The sequence below is a fragment of the Eumetopias jubatus genome, unplaced genomic scaffold (genome assembly GCF_037043125.1).
Source record: "Eumetopias jubatus isolate StellerSeaLion01/CBP00866 unplaced genomic scaffold, mEumJub1_p1.0 scaffold_6, whole genome shotgun sequence".
NCBI classification, from domain to species: domain Eukaryota; kingdom Metazoa; phylum Chordata; class Mammalia; order Carnivora; family Otariidae; genus Eumetopias; species Eumetopias jubatus.
Genome location: NW_028274812.1, coordinates 45,069,848 through 45,088,194, shown reverse-complemented (window position 1 = coordinate 45,088,194; position 18,347 = coordinate 45,069,848). Strand labels below are relative to the sequence as shown.

Here is an 18,347-nt window from a genome sequence, read left to right as displayed (position 1 = left end):
AAATAAGGTCTTTGAAATACCCTAGGAATTACAGCCCACGTATCCTGAAATTGGAGATCATGTGACTCACAATTTGTTTACAAATGATCTGGCATATCTATAGTATGTGTATTTTACCTCTATTGGCAGACAAAAAAAATGATTAAAAAAATAAGAAAAATTGTAAGGCATATCTTAGGTTGAAATAGTATGAATGCTTTATTTCTTTTTCATGATTTTCTGTGATTTCTAAATTCCTACAGCAAACATATATTACCGTTATGATCAGGAAACACAAAATTCAGATATTTCGATGAATAACTACAGGGTCTCAAGAATATAGGTATTGTTTCTAGAAGTTGAGGATCAAGAAAAATATGTATTGCTTCTAGAATTTGAGGATCAAGAAAATGAAAGTAACGTGTGTTTAGATATATTCCTATATTAGGTGTGTTTTTCAGATTTAGATACGGTGATAAGAACTTAACTATTGAGTGGTTACCATGTGCCTGGAACTATTCTCAGTACCTCCCATTAATTATCTCATTTAATCTTTGCAACAACCCTAAGAGGTAGGACAATTGCTAATATTCCCATTTTTCAGATAAGGAAACAAAGAGAAGTCAAATACTTTGCCTAGGAGTCACACAGTTTTTAGAGCAGTCAGTACCCAAAATTGATCGAATATAATAAACCATCTAAGCAATCTGTACCCAAAATTGATGGAAAATAATAAAACATCTAATTATTACCCAACAAGAAGCTCTAAAATATTCAATACAATTCCTAAGGACTCTAAAAACAGTCAGAAATTAAAATGCTTTTAAGTGCGGGTCCATTCAAGATAAAGCAAATTACAAAATTCTCCATATTGTATTTTAATTTATTTAATCCATTATGACAATTAAATGAGACTTAGAGAAATTTCGGTTATACCGACATCCTGACAGTATTTCCTTTCAGATTCTACCAGAAACAGTATTGTCATAACTATACAGTAGCACGACTTAATATTAGTAAATGATCAGATCTTATTTTTAATTCATCACCTTTTTCCCAGAAATCCAAGGCTGTGCCTGTAGTACCAGGGAACTTTCTCCATTTAGCCTGGTGCTTTCCACTGAGTATAGTGTGGTCCAATAGAGATAACCTCCAATTGAATCCACCACCATGTCATTCACCAACAACTTCACATGAGTCACAATGTCTGTGTGCCCTGTCAACAGAGACTGCCTTTGTATCTATAAAACATAATTATACGGTCGGTTAATAATTTTCACATGCCATGGTTATTTCTGAGTAGTTTTTTGCAATCATTAGTAAATTGCTGCATTCATCCAAGCATGAATATTTATTAGCACTATCTGCTGGGTAGTGTGCATACCCTTGGGAGCATAATAGTCATGGGGAACACCCTCGTGGAGCTCATCTCTTTTCATGACTCTAGAAAAAAGGGAGGCGAATTGATTTTGAGTTAAAATACTTACTTTGCCTAATCATACAACCAGACAATTGAAACACTGCCAGGTAAGAATGCATTGCATTGGACTCTTGAGGAAATGTATACATCCTGATAAATGATGACCTCTCTCCTTGCTCATCTCTATCAGTATATTTCTCTGATATTAATTACTGCCATTACCGCGTACCTATTATGTATCAGGCAGTGTATATTTTTATCTTTAAAATATTAGCTTTTGTAACCCTAACATTATAAAGGATTTCTATCACAGGTTAACTGGGTTCAAAGAAGCTAAGTAATTTTTCCTGAAGTTAAGCAGTTTTGTTAGAGATAGAGCAAATACTTGAAAGCAGTTTTTTTTACATCCGCTTTTCCACTTCCTCCTTCAAAACTATTTTTTTTTTAAGATTTTATTTATTTGAGAGAGAGAGAATGAGAGATAGAGAGCACGAGAGGGAAGAGGGTCAGAGGGAGAAGCAGACTCCCCGCTGAGCAGGGAGCCCGATGTGGGACTCGATCCCGGGACTCCAGGATCATGACCTGAGCCGAAGGCAGTCGCTTAACCAACTGAGCCACCCAGGCGCCCCCTTCAAAACTATTTTTAAACTAATCCACTTCAGGGAGTATTCTCAGATTTACCCCACTCAACTGCATTCCACCTGGATAACATTGGCACTTATGAATTCAAGCTATACCACATTGCTTTGTCTCTAAACACATTGCTTTGTATGCTTCTTCTATTATCATATATAGGTATTTTATCTCATCAAAAGAACAAGGACGAGTAGCAGTGATTTACACAACACTGAACATACTAAAAAACAGTGTACTTTATACAATAAAAGGGTGAATTTTGTTGTATGTGAATTGTATCTCATAAAGTTGAATTTTTAAAACAGATACATGTCTACTATTTACTTTATATTCCCTACTATGCCTGTCCTCATGGCTCTCAACACATTGGTAATAGATAAATGATTGTTGAATGAATAAATGAATGGACAATTAGTGCCCTTCTGATTAGAAAATGATTCCGGTACCATATTTCTGGATCTGTTAGACCAGTATTCTCATCATTAACCATCCTTCTCTTAGAAGTGTACCACTACACAGATGTGCAGGATGTCTTCATTTTGCATCCAGCCACACTTTCCACTCACTCCACCTGACTCTGTGTGCCCGGAGCCTGGTGCTCTAGACTGCATCAGTCGGACTCATTCTCCGGCATCCAGTGACATTCAGCCAATGGAAGCACTGGCAGAAGATCGGAGGGCAGAAAGAAAGAAGGATTGGGGTCCTTATACCCCCAGGTCACTCCTTGGCAGACCGTACTTTCTGACAGTGGCTGGGTTTCATGTCAGCAGCTTCTACAGGTATAGCCCTCACCAGATTCTTCCCCTACAGCCCCTTGCCCTCATATGCCTGAAGGTGGTTATATACTCCCACACTTACTAGCCCGGGGCATGCTTCACCATCCTTTGCTCATTTTCCTTAGCCCTCTCCACACCTTTGAAAATAGTCCCTTCATTGGGTTTCCTTTAATCATGCCTTTGGAGTGTGTCATCTTCCTCCAGGACATTGACCCTCAGGTGAACATTTTCATATATTGAAGATATTGAAAATCTAGAACTAGTATACCAAAACAGCAACATAAAGCTTCCTTCACATATAAATCCCTTTTAAATAAAAAGTAAGTAGGTTTGAGGACAAATATTAAATAACAGCATAGGTGGTATACAAATATGAAAAAAAATCATGAAAATGACATGTAAGTCACTGGAGGGTGGGTATTGTGCTAGAGCATCCAGAATGCTGAGCTTTAACTTACCACATATGTCTTTCCAGCCCAGTAGAGAAATTGACCCAGCCAATCAAAAGCTAAAGTCCCTGCTCCTGCAATGTTGGATATGTGATAATTTTCTGAGATATCCGTCCCATTCAGCAGCCACACGTAAACATCACCTTTCATGTCGCTGTAGTAGAGGCTGTTGTTATACCAATCCATGTCTCAAAACAAAGTGAATTGGTAGCAGTTATTTCTCATGCATGCCAGCATAAACGTGGTGAGTCAACAAATCACACATGCACCTCCATATAATTTTAGAGTGCATACTAACATGACATTCATTAGAACTTCAGGGATCTGTCAAGAATGTTTCAATAATGTTCTCTCAACATCTCAACCCCTGGGACTAGGGAGAGGGATTAATATTCACTGAGACCCTCCTCTTTGCCAAACATTTTCCCAGGCACTTAACAGATAACACTTAAATCTGATAACAAAGGTTGAAAAAAGGAATTATCCCCATTTTTGACTTGGTGAACCTGAGACTCAGTGAGATTATCTATTCTGCCCAAGGCCTCGCAGATGAAAACAGTAGGAGCCCAGATTCAAGACAACTCCAAAGCATAATTCTTTCTACTATGACCACACTACCTCCTAAGTCCGAGTCCTACGTTGGTCAGAAATGCTGCTGTACTTTCAGTGGCCCAGCAAATCTAACAAATAATTCACATAATTATAGAAGATGTCATCTGCAGAAAAGCTCACTGATGCACCATCTCACAATGAAAACTTTCCTTCATCCTAAGGTCTTCTAGGCAAAATTACCCACTTATTACTTAATAATCCTCTTTGTCAAGAAATTATTTCTTCCACTTTACTTAGAACTTTGTGCAACCATTCCTTGCTTCAGTCTTATAGCAAACATAGTAAGTTACTTAAGTGTAGCTATGTTAGTGGAACCAGATAGGCTGTTATCTCGAGCTAACATTGAGAGGTTCAAATACAGAACTATATCAAAGCCTTACTGAAATGGGCATAAATCAATAAATAGCCTCACATTTTGTGAAATGATAAATAGCATCCATACTGGAGAACTGATATTTTCTTAACGGCATCACTGGCAGTGTAGTTCAGTCCATGTTTTTTTCCTTTCATTATTGCCCTAATACCAAAACATTCAATTCTTTGGATGTATTGAAGAGCTTAGGAATTCTTATATGTAGAAACCTGACATCCAAGTGAACAAGGATTGGGTGTTTACCTGACACATTTCCTATATCAGAGGATAAGAATTTTCCTGGGCCAAAGCTATTCAGTGGCTTACTCCAAAGACCATCTTCTTTCACAGCCATGATAAATGGTGGTTCTGAAGCTGTTTGGTGAAAAAGAAATTAAAAGAAATATCACAGAAAACACATGTTTTAAGGTACACATCTTATACCCTAAGATTTCCTTTATAAAGTAAAAGACTATCGATAATTTAAAAAATACCATGGAAGGATATGAGTGATTACATCTGCTTAACAGAATTCTCTATCATGTTAAACATATTTCCTGATTATTACACAAATAATTGAAATTGAATGTGAAGAGAAATGTGTGGTGATGCTACCTCTATAGCAATGTCATGGTCCTGGCATGATCTCCCCTCCCCCTTTGGCTATCGGTTGCCATGATTTCATGCAGAGCACCCGGAAGTCATCATGATAACAACAGCAGCATAAATGGTATAATTCTCTTTCCATGTTCTTTCAGCCAAGAGGGTGGAGTTCAGCATAACTCACAGCCCCTCAACTTCTCTCACCATGACCTTCAGAGTTCAAGGGGTATTATTGCTTCATAAACCATGAGAAAGAAGAAAGCCATAAAGAAGAGGAAAATTATATTGTTTCCTCAAAAATATCTTCAAAAGGTTAAGATAACAATTTAGAAACGTAAATTAAATATCACACAATGCTTTATTTGCTTTCTTCATCCAGATAATAAACATATACTCCAAGAAATCCATGCATCCTCATTCCAGTTTCTTTACCACATTGGAGTTGAGGAACTCTTAAGGACACAGGGAATAAACCTATGTTGTCAGAATTACTCCCTAAATCAAGAACATGTTCTCACCTGGCACCAGGGTAGTACCCACCGAAGGCTCTGACCAAGGGCCTGGCCCCTTGGGAGAACTGGCTCTCACAGAAATCTTGTATCTTGTAGCACTCTGCAGCTCAGACACATGAAGCACGGTCCCACTGATGTTCGAGAAAACGTGAGTGATTTCAGGAAAATCTTGGGTTGATACTTTTACCTCATAAATCCAGTTCTGCCAGGCAGAAGGGCCTAATCAGAAGAGTTAAACCGTATTACTCACCAGGATGAGACAGGCAAGGGCAAACAAAAGGTTGTCAGTGAATTCATCTACAGCTTCATCTTGAGTAGAAGGGTAATTGGGCAGTAAAACATGCTACCCTGCTAGTCATCAGGGTTGGTCTGACGACACGACTAGGACTCTGTCCATTCCAGCCATGCCATAGTTTGTGCTCCATCAAAGGAGACATCATTTCCAACAAATCAGAGTCAAAGCAACATGTGTGGTTGTATAAAATTATCAGAGCCGTGTCAAATAACACCCAGGTGTAACCAGCCTCCGAATAAACAAATGTTTAATGATGAATCTCTAATATAACTCTCAGTGTTTGTACAGTATCTTCCTTCTAGAAGCCCAAACTATACAAAACCAAACAACAACAACAAAAACTGCCTCTAGAGCAGTGGAAATATACAGCAAATAGGCATAATTAGCTTTGTCTTCAAGTTAAAAAATAGCCCATGTTTGCTAAATACGCTAGGACCAGGAGTTGGCAAACTACAGCCCACAGGCCAAAACTGGCCCACTGCCTGTTTTTGTATATAAAATTGTACTGGAACGGCACAGTTCCTCATCTACATATAATCTAGGGATATTTACACACTGCAACGACAGACTTGAGTAGTTGTAACAGACCATATGGCCCACAGAGCTGAGCATATGTACTATCTAGCCCTTCCTTTATACAAAACGTTTGCCGACCTCTATGCTAGATACTGCCCTAAGTGTTCTACTGATGCATCTTAATTCATTCTGTGTGACAATCCGAATGAAAGATATAATTAACGCTCCCATTTTCTAGGAGTGAAAACCAATGCACGGAGCAGTTAAGTAATAAGCCCAGGATCATTCTACTAATAAATGACAAGACCAGCCTTTGAACCCATGCAGGCTGGCTCCAAAGTCCACCTGCTTATCCTCCACACACACTGCCTGTCCGGAGACAGAAGTTCAAGTTCAGAGAGTTTTAGGAAGTTGCTCCATTCATGCAAGGTCTGGATGGATACAAATCTCAACCCACCTGCTCTATCCCTCTGGCTACCATATTCACCCAGACCAGAATGTCAGTGCCTGGCTCCCAGTAGACATTCAGTAAATGTTCCAACTATTGTGTTGGGATATACACAAGAAATATAGAGATGCTCCTAGTGCAAAACTAATAAATGCAGAACAAATGTCTAAGCACTTTTTCTGGAGCTAAATAACACTTCTGGTTGATGACTGAATAATCACATACAGGTTCTCAAAATTGAGTCGCGATGCCAAGCAATTCAAACTTTCCTCCTTCCAGCAACACTGGGGAGGGGGCACTTACTGGCTCCGATGGCGAAGGCAGGGGGCTTCCACTGAACCAGGGCCTGGTGGGAGCCAAAGAGCACGGAGAGCTGCTGTGGGCGGCCCGGCAGGGGGTACGGCTGAGCGTAGGAGCCGAAGATGACCAGGTTACCAAATCCAAACTCTTCTATGTGACTCAGGTCACATCCCACGATGAACTCATTAAAAGACAGAGAGTCCTGCTGGAAAACGGCCTTGCCATCTGTGACAAGGAAGTCGTTGTTTTCACAAGCAAAGCTCTTCACATCAGCAAAGGAGACATGAGCTAGGACAAGATGGGAAGCAGAGCCGTCCAGAAATGTTGACATGAAGACATGAGCGGTGTCATTGAAGTAAATGATTCGTTTGGACTGTGGCTTCACTGCAAAGTCCTTTAACGTGCAACTCTCCACAATATGTAGGGCTTCTGAGTCCCGACCGGATGGCACGGGGAGATCTACTCTATAAATGCCGTCTTTCAGGAGATAAAAGACATACCTGACATGGGATCAAAAGAAGCCTGGTGTGATCCAGTGCAACCTGCTTTGTCCTGTGATGCAATAAGAACCATATTTCTCACCAGTCGCTAAGCACTGGGTGTCCCAAGGTACACAAGGGTAAAGGTACTCACTAAAGCTATGTACTATTCATTTAAGTTAGAAGCTGGAACATTGGAAAATTTCAGCCTCGCTTACAATGCTTTGTCTTCCAATTATATATGTGACTATAAGGAATCAGAATTTAAGAGCAGAAAAGGTCTTTAAGATTTTCTAACAAAGCCTACTTTTAAAGGAAAGCATAGTATATAAAAATGACATGGCTAAACATGTTATTTATTGAAAACACTTTTCTCCAAAATGCACATATTCTTAAATCTAATTCTTTCTATACATTTTCCCATGCATTGTGAAGGATAAAATAGAAGAAAGCAAAAACGTTTAACCCATTTTTCGAAACCACTTATTATTTCACTATAAATATCTAGCAAAACTACCTTGCACTTTGTAGTGGACTAGGTTTTTTTTTTAATATTTACAATTAAGTGGGACAATAGAGCTACCATTTTACAAATCATGAAGAAATATCCCACAACACAGCAAAACAGCTGGGATGGACCACCCAGCAGTTAGAAGAAACCAGTGAAAGAATTTTGTATAATAAACCACCTAACTTGGAGCCAAATCTCATGGTAACAGTACACATGGATTTTTAATAATGAAACAGAAAACACCACCAAAATATTTCATTGATAAACCAAATCTACAAATAGAATTTTAACTAAAACATAAAACTGTTAATTTGGATGAAGCTAATTTAGAATTTGTGATCATGGAGACAGATGCTAACACAAGTACACTTCTCCTGGGTCATCTGGGGGCTCAGTCAGTTAAGCATCTGACTCTCAATCTTGGCTCAGGTCATGATCTCAGAGATCAAGTCTCGAGTTGGGCTCCACATTGGGCACGGAGAGTGCTTAAGATTCTCTCTCTCCCTCTCCCTTTGCCCCAGCCCATCCCTCTCTCCCTCTCTCAAAAAAAAAAAAAAAAAAATATACTTCTGCTTAGCAAATCTTTCTTATCACAACCCCATGGATTGACAGGATTCCAACCTCTCATCATCACAACTGTCAAATTATTTTCCTTGTCCTATTCAGTCCCACCCTTGTTCTCTTTGACGACTATTCCAAATCTTAATCAATATGCTCAACCCCTGTGCTACAATAATATCCTGAAATATAAACTCCATGTTGAGATGTGAACCTATGTTCTTTTTCTTAAGAGAGAGTTGTAGCAGGCAAAAAGCAGAAACAACTTGGCTCTTAACTGTCTGCTTTAATTTCCCAAGTTCAAAGCTATTAATGGAACATAGAGGGACTTCAGAGTAGACAAGAGGAAGAAGATTACAATCCTTGGACTGCAGCAGAGAGAGGACAGGTTTTTAACCCTCATTGCCACTTTGGAGCAGAAAGAAAGGAGAGGGAAGGTGCACAGAGCTGGGCTGTGGAGGAAAGAGGGCAGAGGTGAGTAGGAGAAGAAGCAGGATAGGGGAAGAAGGGAAGGTTCAGAGTAAGTACAAACTCAGTGAGTGAATAATTCAACGGTGCAAAATAACAGCAGAGAGGAAACCACTCCTCATGCCAGTAGAATAAGTGATTCACACATCTGACATTCCTTAGGGACACTATATACAAAGTGCTGCTAAAAGGTATATGCTGTTTTTTTTTAATTATGTTATGTTAATCACCATACATTACATCATTAGTTTTTGGTGTAGTGTTCCATGATTCAGTGTTTGCATATAACACCCAGTGCCCCATGCAGTACATGCCCTCTTTAATACCCATCACCAGGCTAACCCATCCCCCCACCCCCTCCCCTCTAGAACCCTCAGCTTGTTTCTCAGAGTCCATAGTCACTCATGGATCATCTCCCCCTCCGATTTTCCCCCCTTCGTTTTTCCCTTCCTACTATCATCTTCTTTTTTTTAACATATAATGTATTATTTGTTTCAGAGGTACAGATCTGTGATTCAACAGTCTTAAACAATTCACAGCGCTCACCATAGCACATACCCTCCCCAATGTCTATCACCCAGCCACCCCATCCCTCTCACCCCCCACCACTCCAGCAACCCTCAATTTGTTTCCTGAGATTAAGAATTCCTCATATCAGTGAGATCATATGATACATGTCTTTCTCTGATTGACTTATTTCGCTCAGCATAATACCCTCCAGTTCCATCCACGTGGTTGCAAATGGCAAGAAGGTATATGCTGATTTTTACAGAAACGCTATTAGTGTAAGAGGAGATGATTAGAAGACAGGCCCTGGAAGTCGAATACTGGCTTCACAGCAAAAGAGCTGCATGATCTTGGGCAATCACTAAGCTGTGCTTTACTTTCCGATCCATAAAACTTAAGATAATAAAAGTACCTACTTCATACAGTTGAACAAGAATTAAATGAATTTTTGGAAGTAATACACTTAGAGGCACCAATTAATATTATCATTATCATTTCTAGTCACATTTCAAAATCTGAACACAAATCAATTTTATCTGATGGAAAAAAGAGCCACCAGAGACCTCACTGAGATGCATTCTGAGTGACTGATTGAGTGGGTGAAGTTTATTATCCTTGTTATAGTTATTACATATAATATTATAAATATATTTACTATTATTTATTTAGTGGGTGAAGTTTATTTATAAAATGAATCATTTTGGGTAAATGCCAGCAGCAAAGTTCCATCTCATAGGATCTTACACTTTTACAAATGAGAAAAATAAGATCCAGGGAGTCCAAAGGACTCACCCTACAACACAGTGTTTGTAAAACATATTCTTGAATCAGTGATTCATGCAAACTTAACTATCAAGACAAAATAAGACAAAGTAAGACAAAATAAGTACCTAGTAAATTATGAATGAATGTGAATAGAAAACTTGATTTCAGATCAATAATGAGCAACTTTTTTTTTTTAGATCAATTCATCGGGGCACCTGGGAGGTTCAGTCAGTTAAGCGTCTGCCTTCAGCTCAGGTCATGATCCCAGGGTCTTGGGATCGAGCTCTGTGTCGGGCTCCCTGCTCAGGGGGAGCCTGTTTCTCCCTCTCCCTCTGCCTCTCCCCCCAGCTTCTGCACTCTCTCTCTCTCTCTTAAATAAATAAATAAAATCTTTTAAAAAAAGATCAATTCATGAAAAATAAAAAATGTCGTGGGCTATATATATATTTTTTTTCATTCAAAAGGGAAACAATTTTATTCCAACAGGAAAGAATAAAGCTTCATCTTATAAACTTGGCCCTGCTTATTAGTTATTACTCTCTGGTCACATTTAAGAAATAATATCGCCAAAATAATTTTCTGTGTTTTCATCCTTCACATTTATGTATGTTTGGAGATCACACAATATATTCACAGGGAATACTTCATTTCACCCTCAAAATAACGCAAGTGGGCAAGCTTTATTATGTTCCACGTGCAAACGGACAAAGGAAAAGTCACAGGCACAAAGTTATTTGCTCCAAGTCAGACTGCAATTTAAGCAGGACAGCTGAGCTAAAATATGTCCATTTTATTTGGGGTGGGGGGGAATAGTTATTTAAAATGGGAAATTTTCACTTGTTATTAACCATCAACACCTATGTCCGAAGATGGGCAAAAGCAGCATTCTTGGTAACCAGCCTCCTCTGAGAGGTCTGAGAACAGGACCAGGGAAATGAACTGGTGCTGAATTGCTCAGCAAAAGAAACAGTAAAATGGAAGGAGGTCTCACAGGCAGGAAGGACTCCATGGGGAGCACTAAGGAGACAATGAGACCCAGAGTCATGCCATAAAATAATGACAACTCCAGGGGCGCCTGGGTGGCTCAGTCGTTAAGCGTCTGCCTTTGGCTCAGATCATGATCCCAGGGTCCTGGGATCGAGCCCCACATCGGGCTCCCTGCTCCGTGGGGAAGCCTGCCTCTCCCTCTCCCACTCCCCCTGCTTGTGTTCCCTCTCTCGCTATGTCTCTCTCTGACAAATAAATAAATAAAATCTTTAAAAAAAAAAAAAAATGACAACTCCAGGACTGGAACCTAGATCCCTGAGACCCAGAGAAGAGATCTTTCCCACCTACCCAAATTTTACTGTGAAGGAGAGGAAAATGTACTCAACTTGAGAAGTTATGGATCAAGTTTGCAAGAAATTTCCTTGTGGTTCTATAGAACGTAAACTTTGCCTAGATTTAATTACATTTGAAATGAGATACATAGGTTGGCTCTTCTGGTTCTATCAAGCAAGTTTCCCAAAGATTCTTGCCAAGGAAGAGAACTCATAGTTATAAGGCTAACACTTACCCATTGTACGAATCAGCCACAATTTTCTGAGGTGCGGTAATTGAGGGAGGAGTAATTTCCTCAATGTTCGAGCAGTTTCCTAAATCACAGACATACACCTAGAGAATCAAGCATGCATCTGTAGATCAGTGTCCGTATTCAGTTTGACCAACAAGTATTTCTTTTTTTATTTTTTAATGCATCCCCCACCCCCACCCCCTCTCTAAGAGTAAGTATTTCCTGAGCATCTGTTCTGTGCTTAGAGTTGTGCTAGTCACTGACCACTTTTCAAAGTATAAAAAAAAACCCACAAAACTCATAAAAGTCAGTTTTATATCCCATATCCTAATGAATGTGCATCCTGTTTACATCAATGAAATACAAATACCTATTTTACTGGCTTGTGGAACTAATCAAATTTTTTTTTAAGATTTTTTACTTTTTTTTTTTTTAGTAATTTCTACACCCAACATGGGGCCCGAACTTAAAACCCTGAGATCAAGAGTCATATGCTCTACCGACTGAGCTGGCCCACCCTTCAACTATTTTTTAAATGTAAGCTGTATCCAAGTTTATGGGCTTCCAGCCATGGTGATTGTAATAAGCTTGTCCTTTTGAAAGAAGGAGAGTTGAAACACAGCAGGACTGTTTTCTCAAAGATTTCAATAATACTGTATTTTCAGAGACTACTAAAGTTACCCTTGGTTATTATATAATTTAAAATGCTTACAGCTGATTTTAATCAGCTAGTGATAGCACAGACACCACCACTCTCTTATGAAAAATGAATTATCATTAATATAATAAACCCATGGCTTTGAAAAATCACAAATAAAGATGATTTAACAGTAGGTCAGGACTGTCTTAGGTAAAGTCCAGCCCTTCCTAAAGACCAGATCTATGACTCAGTGCTAACCTAGTGTCTAAAACTTAGTAAATACTCACTGAGTATTTACTGAGTGAAAGAATTAGGTTTACCTATAGATATATCAAGATATGCATGTGAGTGTTGATATCTAATTATTCACTTTAAATCCTCAGACTAACCAGTTCATCCATGATGAAATACATTCTCTGATAAAGCCAGTCTACGGAGATGGAAGAAATTAATCTTGAACCTTTGTAAAAAACTCTCAGGTCAGACACATCAGACATGTCGACAGCCTCTTTCATCCATATGAGAGTCCCTTCCGAGAAATAAACAACTTGCTGGTGGACATTAACTGATATGCCTAGAAGAACCATGCAAATACATGTGTGTTATGATATCACAACCAAAAAGAACCTTACATGACAAAAAATTTATTTCTTTAATTTTTAATAAGGAGATTAAAATAGAAGTCAGTCTGGGTCTTTTTTTTTTCCACACTAAGGAAACATTTCTTCCGATCATACTGACCTGTAATATTATGGTGTATAGCATCTGACTGAAGGCAATGCGCTTCATCTACTAAATGTTTTAAAGATCTCTTTCTTAGAGAAGCTTTTCTGGATAAAAAGAGCCACTGTTCCTCTTCTTGAACTAAAACAATAACATGATTTATAAGAAGACCAACCACATGCACATCGACACACAAAAAAACCATTACCATCCTTCAAAGCAAGGCAACTAACAATCGAACAAGGCTGGTCAGATTTTTCTCTGAAGGCACCGGGGGCTTTTCAACTGCAGCATATATCACATTATTCCACAATTGGGGGTGGGAAGTACAGTGTCAGTCAAGTAGGCTTTATATGTATGTGCCCCGAAAGGCCCCCAAAATAACACCACATAAGAGATCACCATTCTCAACAGCCTTGCACCCGCAGGAGCTCAGCTCATTACCCACAACCGTGAGAATGTGGCTGCTCGGTGGAGGTGGCCCAGCCCAGGCCAGACTGGGTTGTTGCGTAACACCAGACAGACACTGGTTGTCTCTGTTTTGTCTTTTATTCTCTCTCCCTTTGAGGCCAGAGAAAAGTCCTTAGAGCAATGAAATCTGAGGACTGCAGGACTCGGCTTGACGTCCCACTCAGTTGGAGACTGGTGCAGGGTGCGTCGATGAAGGGCAATTAATGAAAGTTATGCAATAATTGCAGTAACAACAACCTTAAACCTACTCTATATTTAACTCATCCTTCGGATGCTTCTTGCATAACAAAATGCCTCTCCTTTCCTAGAGTCCAGTAACAGCCAAAAAAACCAAAGGCTGGTGATAGACAACACTCAATACACATAGACATGTGCAGATTAGAGAAAGGGGCAGTCCATTCAGCAAATGGGATTCTGGCGAAAATAGAAAACAGACTCCTAGAATTCTGAATCTTTCTGTGTTGTTCAAGACTCCTACTCGTGTCCCCAGAATATTTCCAGTGCTTCTTAGAAAGCATTTTCATTTATTATTTTTCCCACACAGTATCATACAGTAAGTATTTAATCTCTCAGGCAATCATTCAAATGCCAAAATGAAAAAAAAATAATACTTCAAAATAATAACAAAAGCTAACTTGGTAGATTGAATATTCGAAGTGGTAAAATGTAAATTATTAAGTCCAGATATATTTAAAAACCTGAAGGAGAATGGAATAAAAAGATATCTGATATGTATTAAATGATGATACATAATACAAAACGGGGGTGAGGGCAAAAAGATTACATGTATCCCTACGCATTTAATGTGAGTCACAATCACTAGTGATTTCATCTGAAACTAAGGCTTCGTATGAGGCCATTTTTTTTAATCCCTAAATTTTTCATTCTAATTTTAAAATTCCTAAATTCTAGTTTAAAACCAATAACTTCTATTTGTCAAATACTGGATGGGATTCATTTAAAATCGGAGCTTACCAAGTACCAAAAGACAATGTTGATTTGGGCAGAAGAGGTGGAGTTCTTGGGATCAACCAGAGGAGCCAGGACTCTGAGATCTGAACCCACCCTCGCCAACCCCTCAGTTCCCGAGTAACAGAAGGGGCATTCCCAGGCTGTACCTGCTGAGGATAAAGTGGTAATACTAGATTCTGCTTCGGGCCCCTCACCAACTTCATTTACTGCTGCAATGGAAAACCTATTCCAAAAACAATTTAGAGAGATGTGTTTCACATGGCATGGTGTGAACATGAGATAAAAAGAGAAGGAGCAATAATATTTCTATTTAAAGAACAATGTGGCAATGCACGTATCTAGTTACTCAGTCGCACTGCTCAGCACTGAGATGACCATCAATCACATCCTTGTTTGCATTCCACATAGAACAGTTCAGGGTCACAGAGGTCAAAAACTGAACTCTGCTATCTGCATGACCCCCATCCCTACCCTCATTTAAAGAGGCCTTTGTAAATGCTGGAAAAGTTAACAATAATAAAATAATCCCCCTAATGGTTAATAAAAAAATACCACTAACAGAATTTCACTTCCTTACTTTTTTCATGTTGGGTTAAATGAAGAAATGGTATTTATGGTGTTTATGATGTTTTTATTGGTGTCTATTTATAAGGATCCTCTGAATATAACAGAAATACTTCAGAATGTTTTTGCTTAGGACACTGTAGTCTAACAGACACAAACTTGAGGAAAACTATGATAACGTCAACCCAACAGCACAAAGTCAGTGGGAGTTTTCCAAATACATTTAAGTGATTTTGGGGCCCTATGTCTTAAATAACGATTATGCCTACGGCCATGCTGGCTACATCTTCCTTGCACCACTTAATTCTTACCTGTAGGTGGTATTTGGCAGAGTGGAGTAAAACTGGAAACTGGTTCTCTGTGTCCCTGAATCTAATTGTTGATTTTTGCTGATCAGTCTTAAGTTATAACCCAAAATAGGTCCTCCTGGGAATTGGGGTGGAGCCCAACTGACTTCCACGGTGTCGGGACTCGAGCTCTCAATATTTCTAATGGAAGGAGCAGTCTCAGGAACTAGAAGATGTAATGGTGACATGGTGAGCAGGAAGATGTACAAGCAACAAATGTAAATAGCATGGGCGAAAAAAGTCTTGTTTTTTGAAGTGTAAATTAAATATTTTCATTAATATTCAAAATAAGTGATAGAGAGAAGGTGGTAAGATATCTTGATCCCTAAATGAGACCAGCTGGCTACTTTCCTAAAGGACTCTACCAAGTGTTATCTTCCTTGCATCTAATTTATGAAGGTGCAGGTATGCAAATAGGATAAATGTTCTAGAAAAAAGTTATCAAAAGTCTCCAGAGATCTGAGTGAGTTGAAACTGTGGGGTGGAACCCGGCTAGGAAGGAGAAGAGAATCTATAACAAAATGGGAGTCAATGATTAACAGGAGTTGAAAAAAAGTAAATCCTGGGCCTTTTCACTCACTGGAGTGCTTGCTATAGCCTGACCAGTTCCAGTTGAAGATGCAGGCTCAGATAAGCTGGACTTAGAACAGTGTGCTTCCCTCTTGCTGACACCCGATGTATGTTCCTTCCCACGGTGCCCAAGATCCCTTAGAGTCCAAGTTCACTGTGCTTTAGCACTACCCTCTCCCTTGAGAAGGACTAAAGGAACATGCATTCATTAATTAAGCATTCATGCATAGGGACACCTGGGTGGCTCAGAGGGTCAAGTGTCTGCCTTCAGCTCAGGTCATGATCCCAGTCCTGGGATGAGTCCCACATCGGGCTCCCTGCTCAGCGGGGAGCCTGCTTCTCCCTCTGCCTGCTGCTTCCCCCTGTTGTGCTCTCTCTCTCTCTCTCTCTCTCTGATAAATAAATAAATAAAATCTTTACAAAAAAAAAAAGCATTCACTCATAGACTTGAGAAGCTACCTAAGTAGCAAAGAACAGAAAGAAAAACAAATGATCTAACAGCCTGTCTGCCATTCCGCCTCCACCTACTTTTCATACCTCCCACCCCCTAAACCCGCCCTTTCATTTCCTCTTCCGGTAGAAAGACACACTTTGATGTCACTTTGTTCTCGTGTAGACTTCCCTGCCTCTGAACACTTTTGGCAAATGTTCTGCATCACTCCTGACTCGGGAGAGTTGGTAGAAATTAAGACAGTGCAGCCTTCGCACTGGATGAATTTTTAAAAGGCTGTTTATTGATCTCTCAGCCTTTCTCCAATATGATTCCTCCTCAACTCTCAGACCAGTCTTTGGCAAACACAAACATCACTGTGTCTACTCTTCTGCTCCCTGCACTCAGTCACCTTGGTGAACGGAGGGGTACAAATCATCTTTCACTAATTAGAAGCAGGATGCCAAAAAACCTAATTCATTAGGGTCAGTGCTCAGACACAGACATGATCTGCTCCACTTCGAGCAGGTTGGATGCCACCTACATGGTAAGCTGTGATTATTGTCCAAATCTCTCCCACAAAAATCCTCCCTGAAAGGCCAGAGTGGGCACGATATTCCTTGCCTATTAACCATTCTACTTGGTTAAGAAATTATCTTCATAAGGGCCTTGATTAAAAGGTAATAATACCATCTAAATCATACATTTCCCCATCACGAAAGAAGAGGGCCATGAGGCATGGAACACAAAACAGGTAACTGTAAGTTTGAATGTGGCTAGAAAAGTGAGAAGAATTGAGGAATGAGGTGCTGCCCATGGAAAGGATATCCGGTGTAGGTCTGGAATACATGGAGGGCATGAGGGCTTGCAAATCCAGGAGAAAAGCCCAGAACTGGAAAGCAAAATTTGCCTTCTTCATTATTTTGATTTGACTAGCCATGGGCCACCATGGGCCCTGGATCATATTATCTCTCCAGCATCAGAAAATGTCCCAGCACTATTGGAATACATGAGGCATTGCTTTGAACAAAGAAGGATCCACATATTCCACTCTGATCTGGAACATTTCAAATATTGCCTTAGCCAATGTCTGACCCAAGCTTTGGAGGATGGTCAGGGAGTAATCAGCAGAGGTGGCCACACACAGCCTAAAATCTGATAAGCAGTAAGCCAGCACCAATCAGGGAAAGGGTAAAATGCCATCACCAGCTTCATCAGCTGTCCAACTGTGCTTAGGTCCACAGCCTAGTTCAATGTGAGGCTCTGTGCACACTGCCGAGTCTCCAGAACTAAGGGGTTGGGACATCTAACACTTGGTCTGGCGTACAACCCCGCAGGTCCAGTCAGCTAACCCTGAGGGTAAGGGCACCACATAACTCTCCCTTCAGTGTCTGCCCCGCACATGCACTCCCCTAAAATGCCCTAGGTTAGATCCCTTTTCCCAGCATGGAAGTCACAACTTCAAAAGAAGAAATCAGAAAATGCTCCAAAATAGGTACAATTTTTTTTTAAATCATGTCTGATAAAATGTCCAAGTATTATCATAACCTCCAGGTTGACCGCTCTCCCTCTGTGCTTTCCAATCTGATTCCCTCATTCCTTCAATCCATCCTATGCGTAGCTGCCAAAACTATCGTTTTCAGAAGCATGTGAAACAATTACTTCTCTGCTTAAAAACTGTCCTTAACTGCTAACTGCTTATTGAGGCTTATTGTGCAACCTGACTGTCCTTCACCCCTGCGCTCTATTTGCGCCCCATTTGCAAGCCCCTAACAGACAGACCCTGTTCAAAAAGTCCCTCTTAACATTGTACACAGCACTTTCCCACTTCCAACGTGCTTTCCTTATTTATTATGCTTACTGCTTGGAGTATGTCTCCTCCACCAAAAGGT

The 18,347-nt window shown here is 39.9% G+C and overlaps 1 protein-coding gene across 2 annotated transcripts in view; it reads right to left on the bottom strand.

Moving 5' to 3' along the window:
• Positions 1 to 18,347, bottom strand: part of ROS1 (ROS proto-oncogene 1, receptor tyrosine kinase) — a 105,420-nt gene that overhangs the window by 65,447 nt on the left and 21,626 nt on the right. For both annotated transcript variants that reach the window (XM_088024259.1, XM_088024260.1), the window contains exons 8-17: positions 15,420 to 15,621; positions 14,691 to 14,767; positions 13,120 to 13,242; positions 12,768 to 12,952; positions 11,742 to 11,839; positions 6,902 to 7,398; positions 5,346 to 5,558; positions 4,489 to 4,599; positions 3,270 to 3,448; positions 1,029 to 1,220 (exon numbers count right to left, since the gene is read on the bottom strand). In XM_088024259.1, coding sequence (XP_087880385.1) covers positions 1,029 to 1,220; positions 3,270 to 3,448; positions 4,489 to 4,599; positions 5,346 to 5,558; positions 6,902 to 7,398; positions 11,742 to 11,839; positions 12,768 to 12,952; positions 13,120 to 13,242; positions 14,691 to 14,767; positions 15,420 to 15,621 — 1,877 coding nt within the window. The remainder of the gene's footprint in view (positions 1 to 1,028; positions 1,221 to 3,269; positions 3,449 to 4,488; positions 4,600 to 5,345; positions 5,559 to 6,901; positions 7,399 to 11,741; positions 11,840 to 12,767; positions 12,953 to 13,119; positions 13,243 to 14,690; positions 14,768 to 15,419; positions 15,622 to 18,347) is intronic.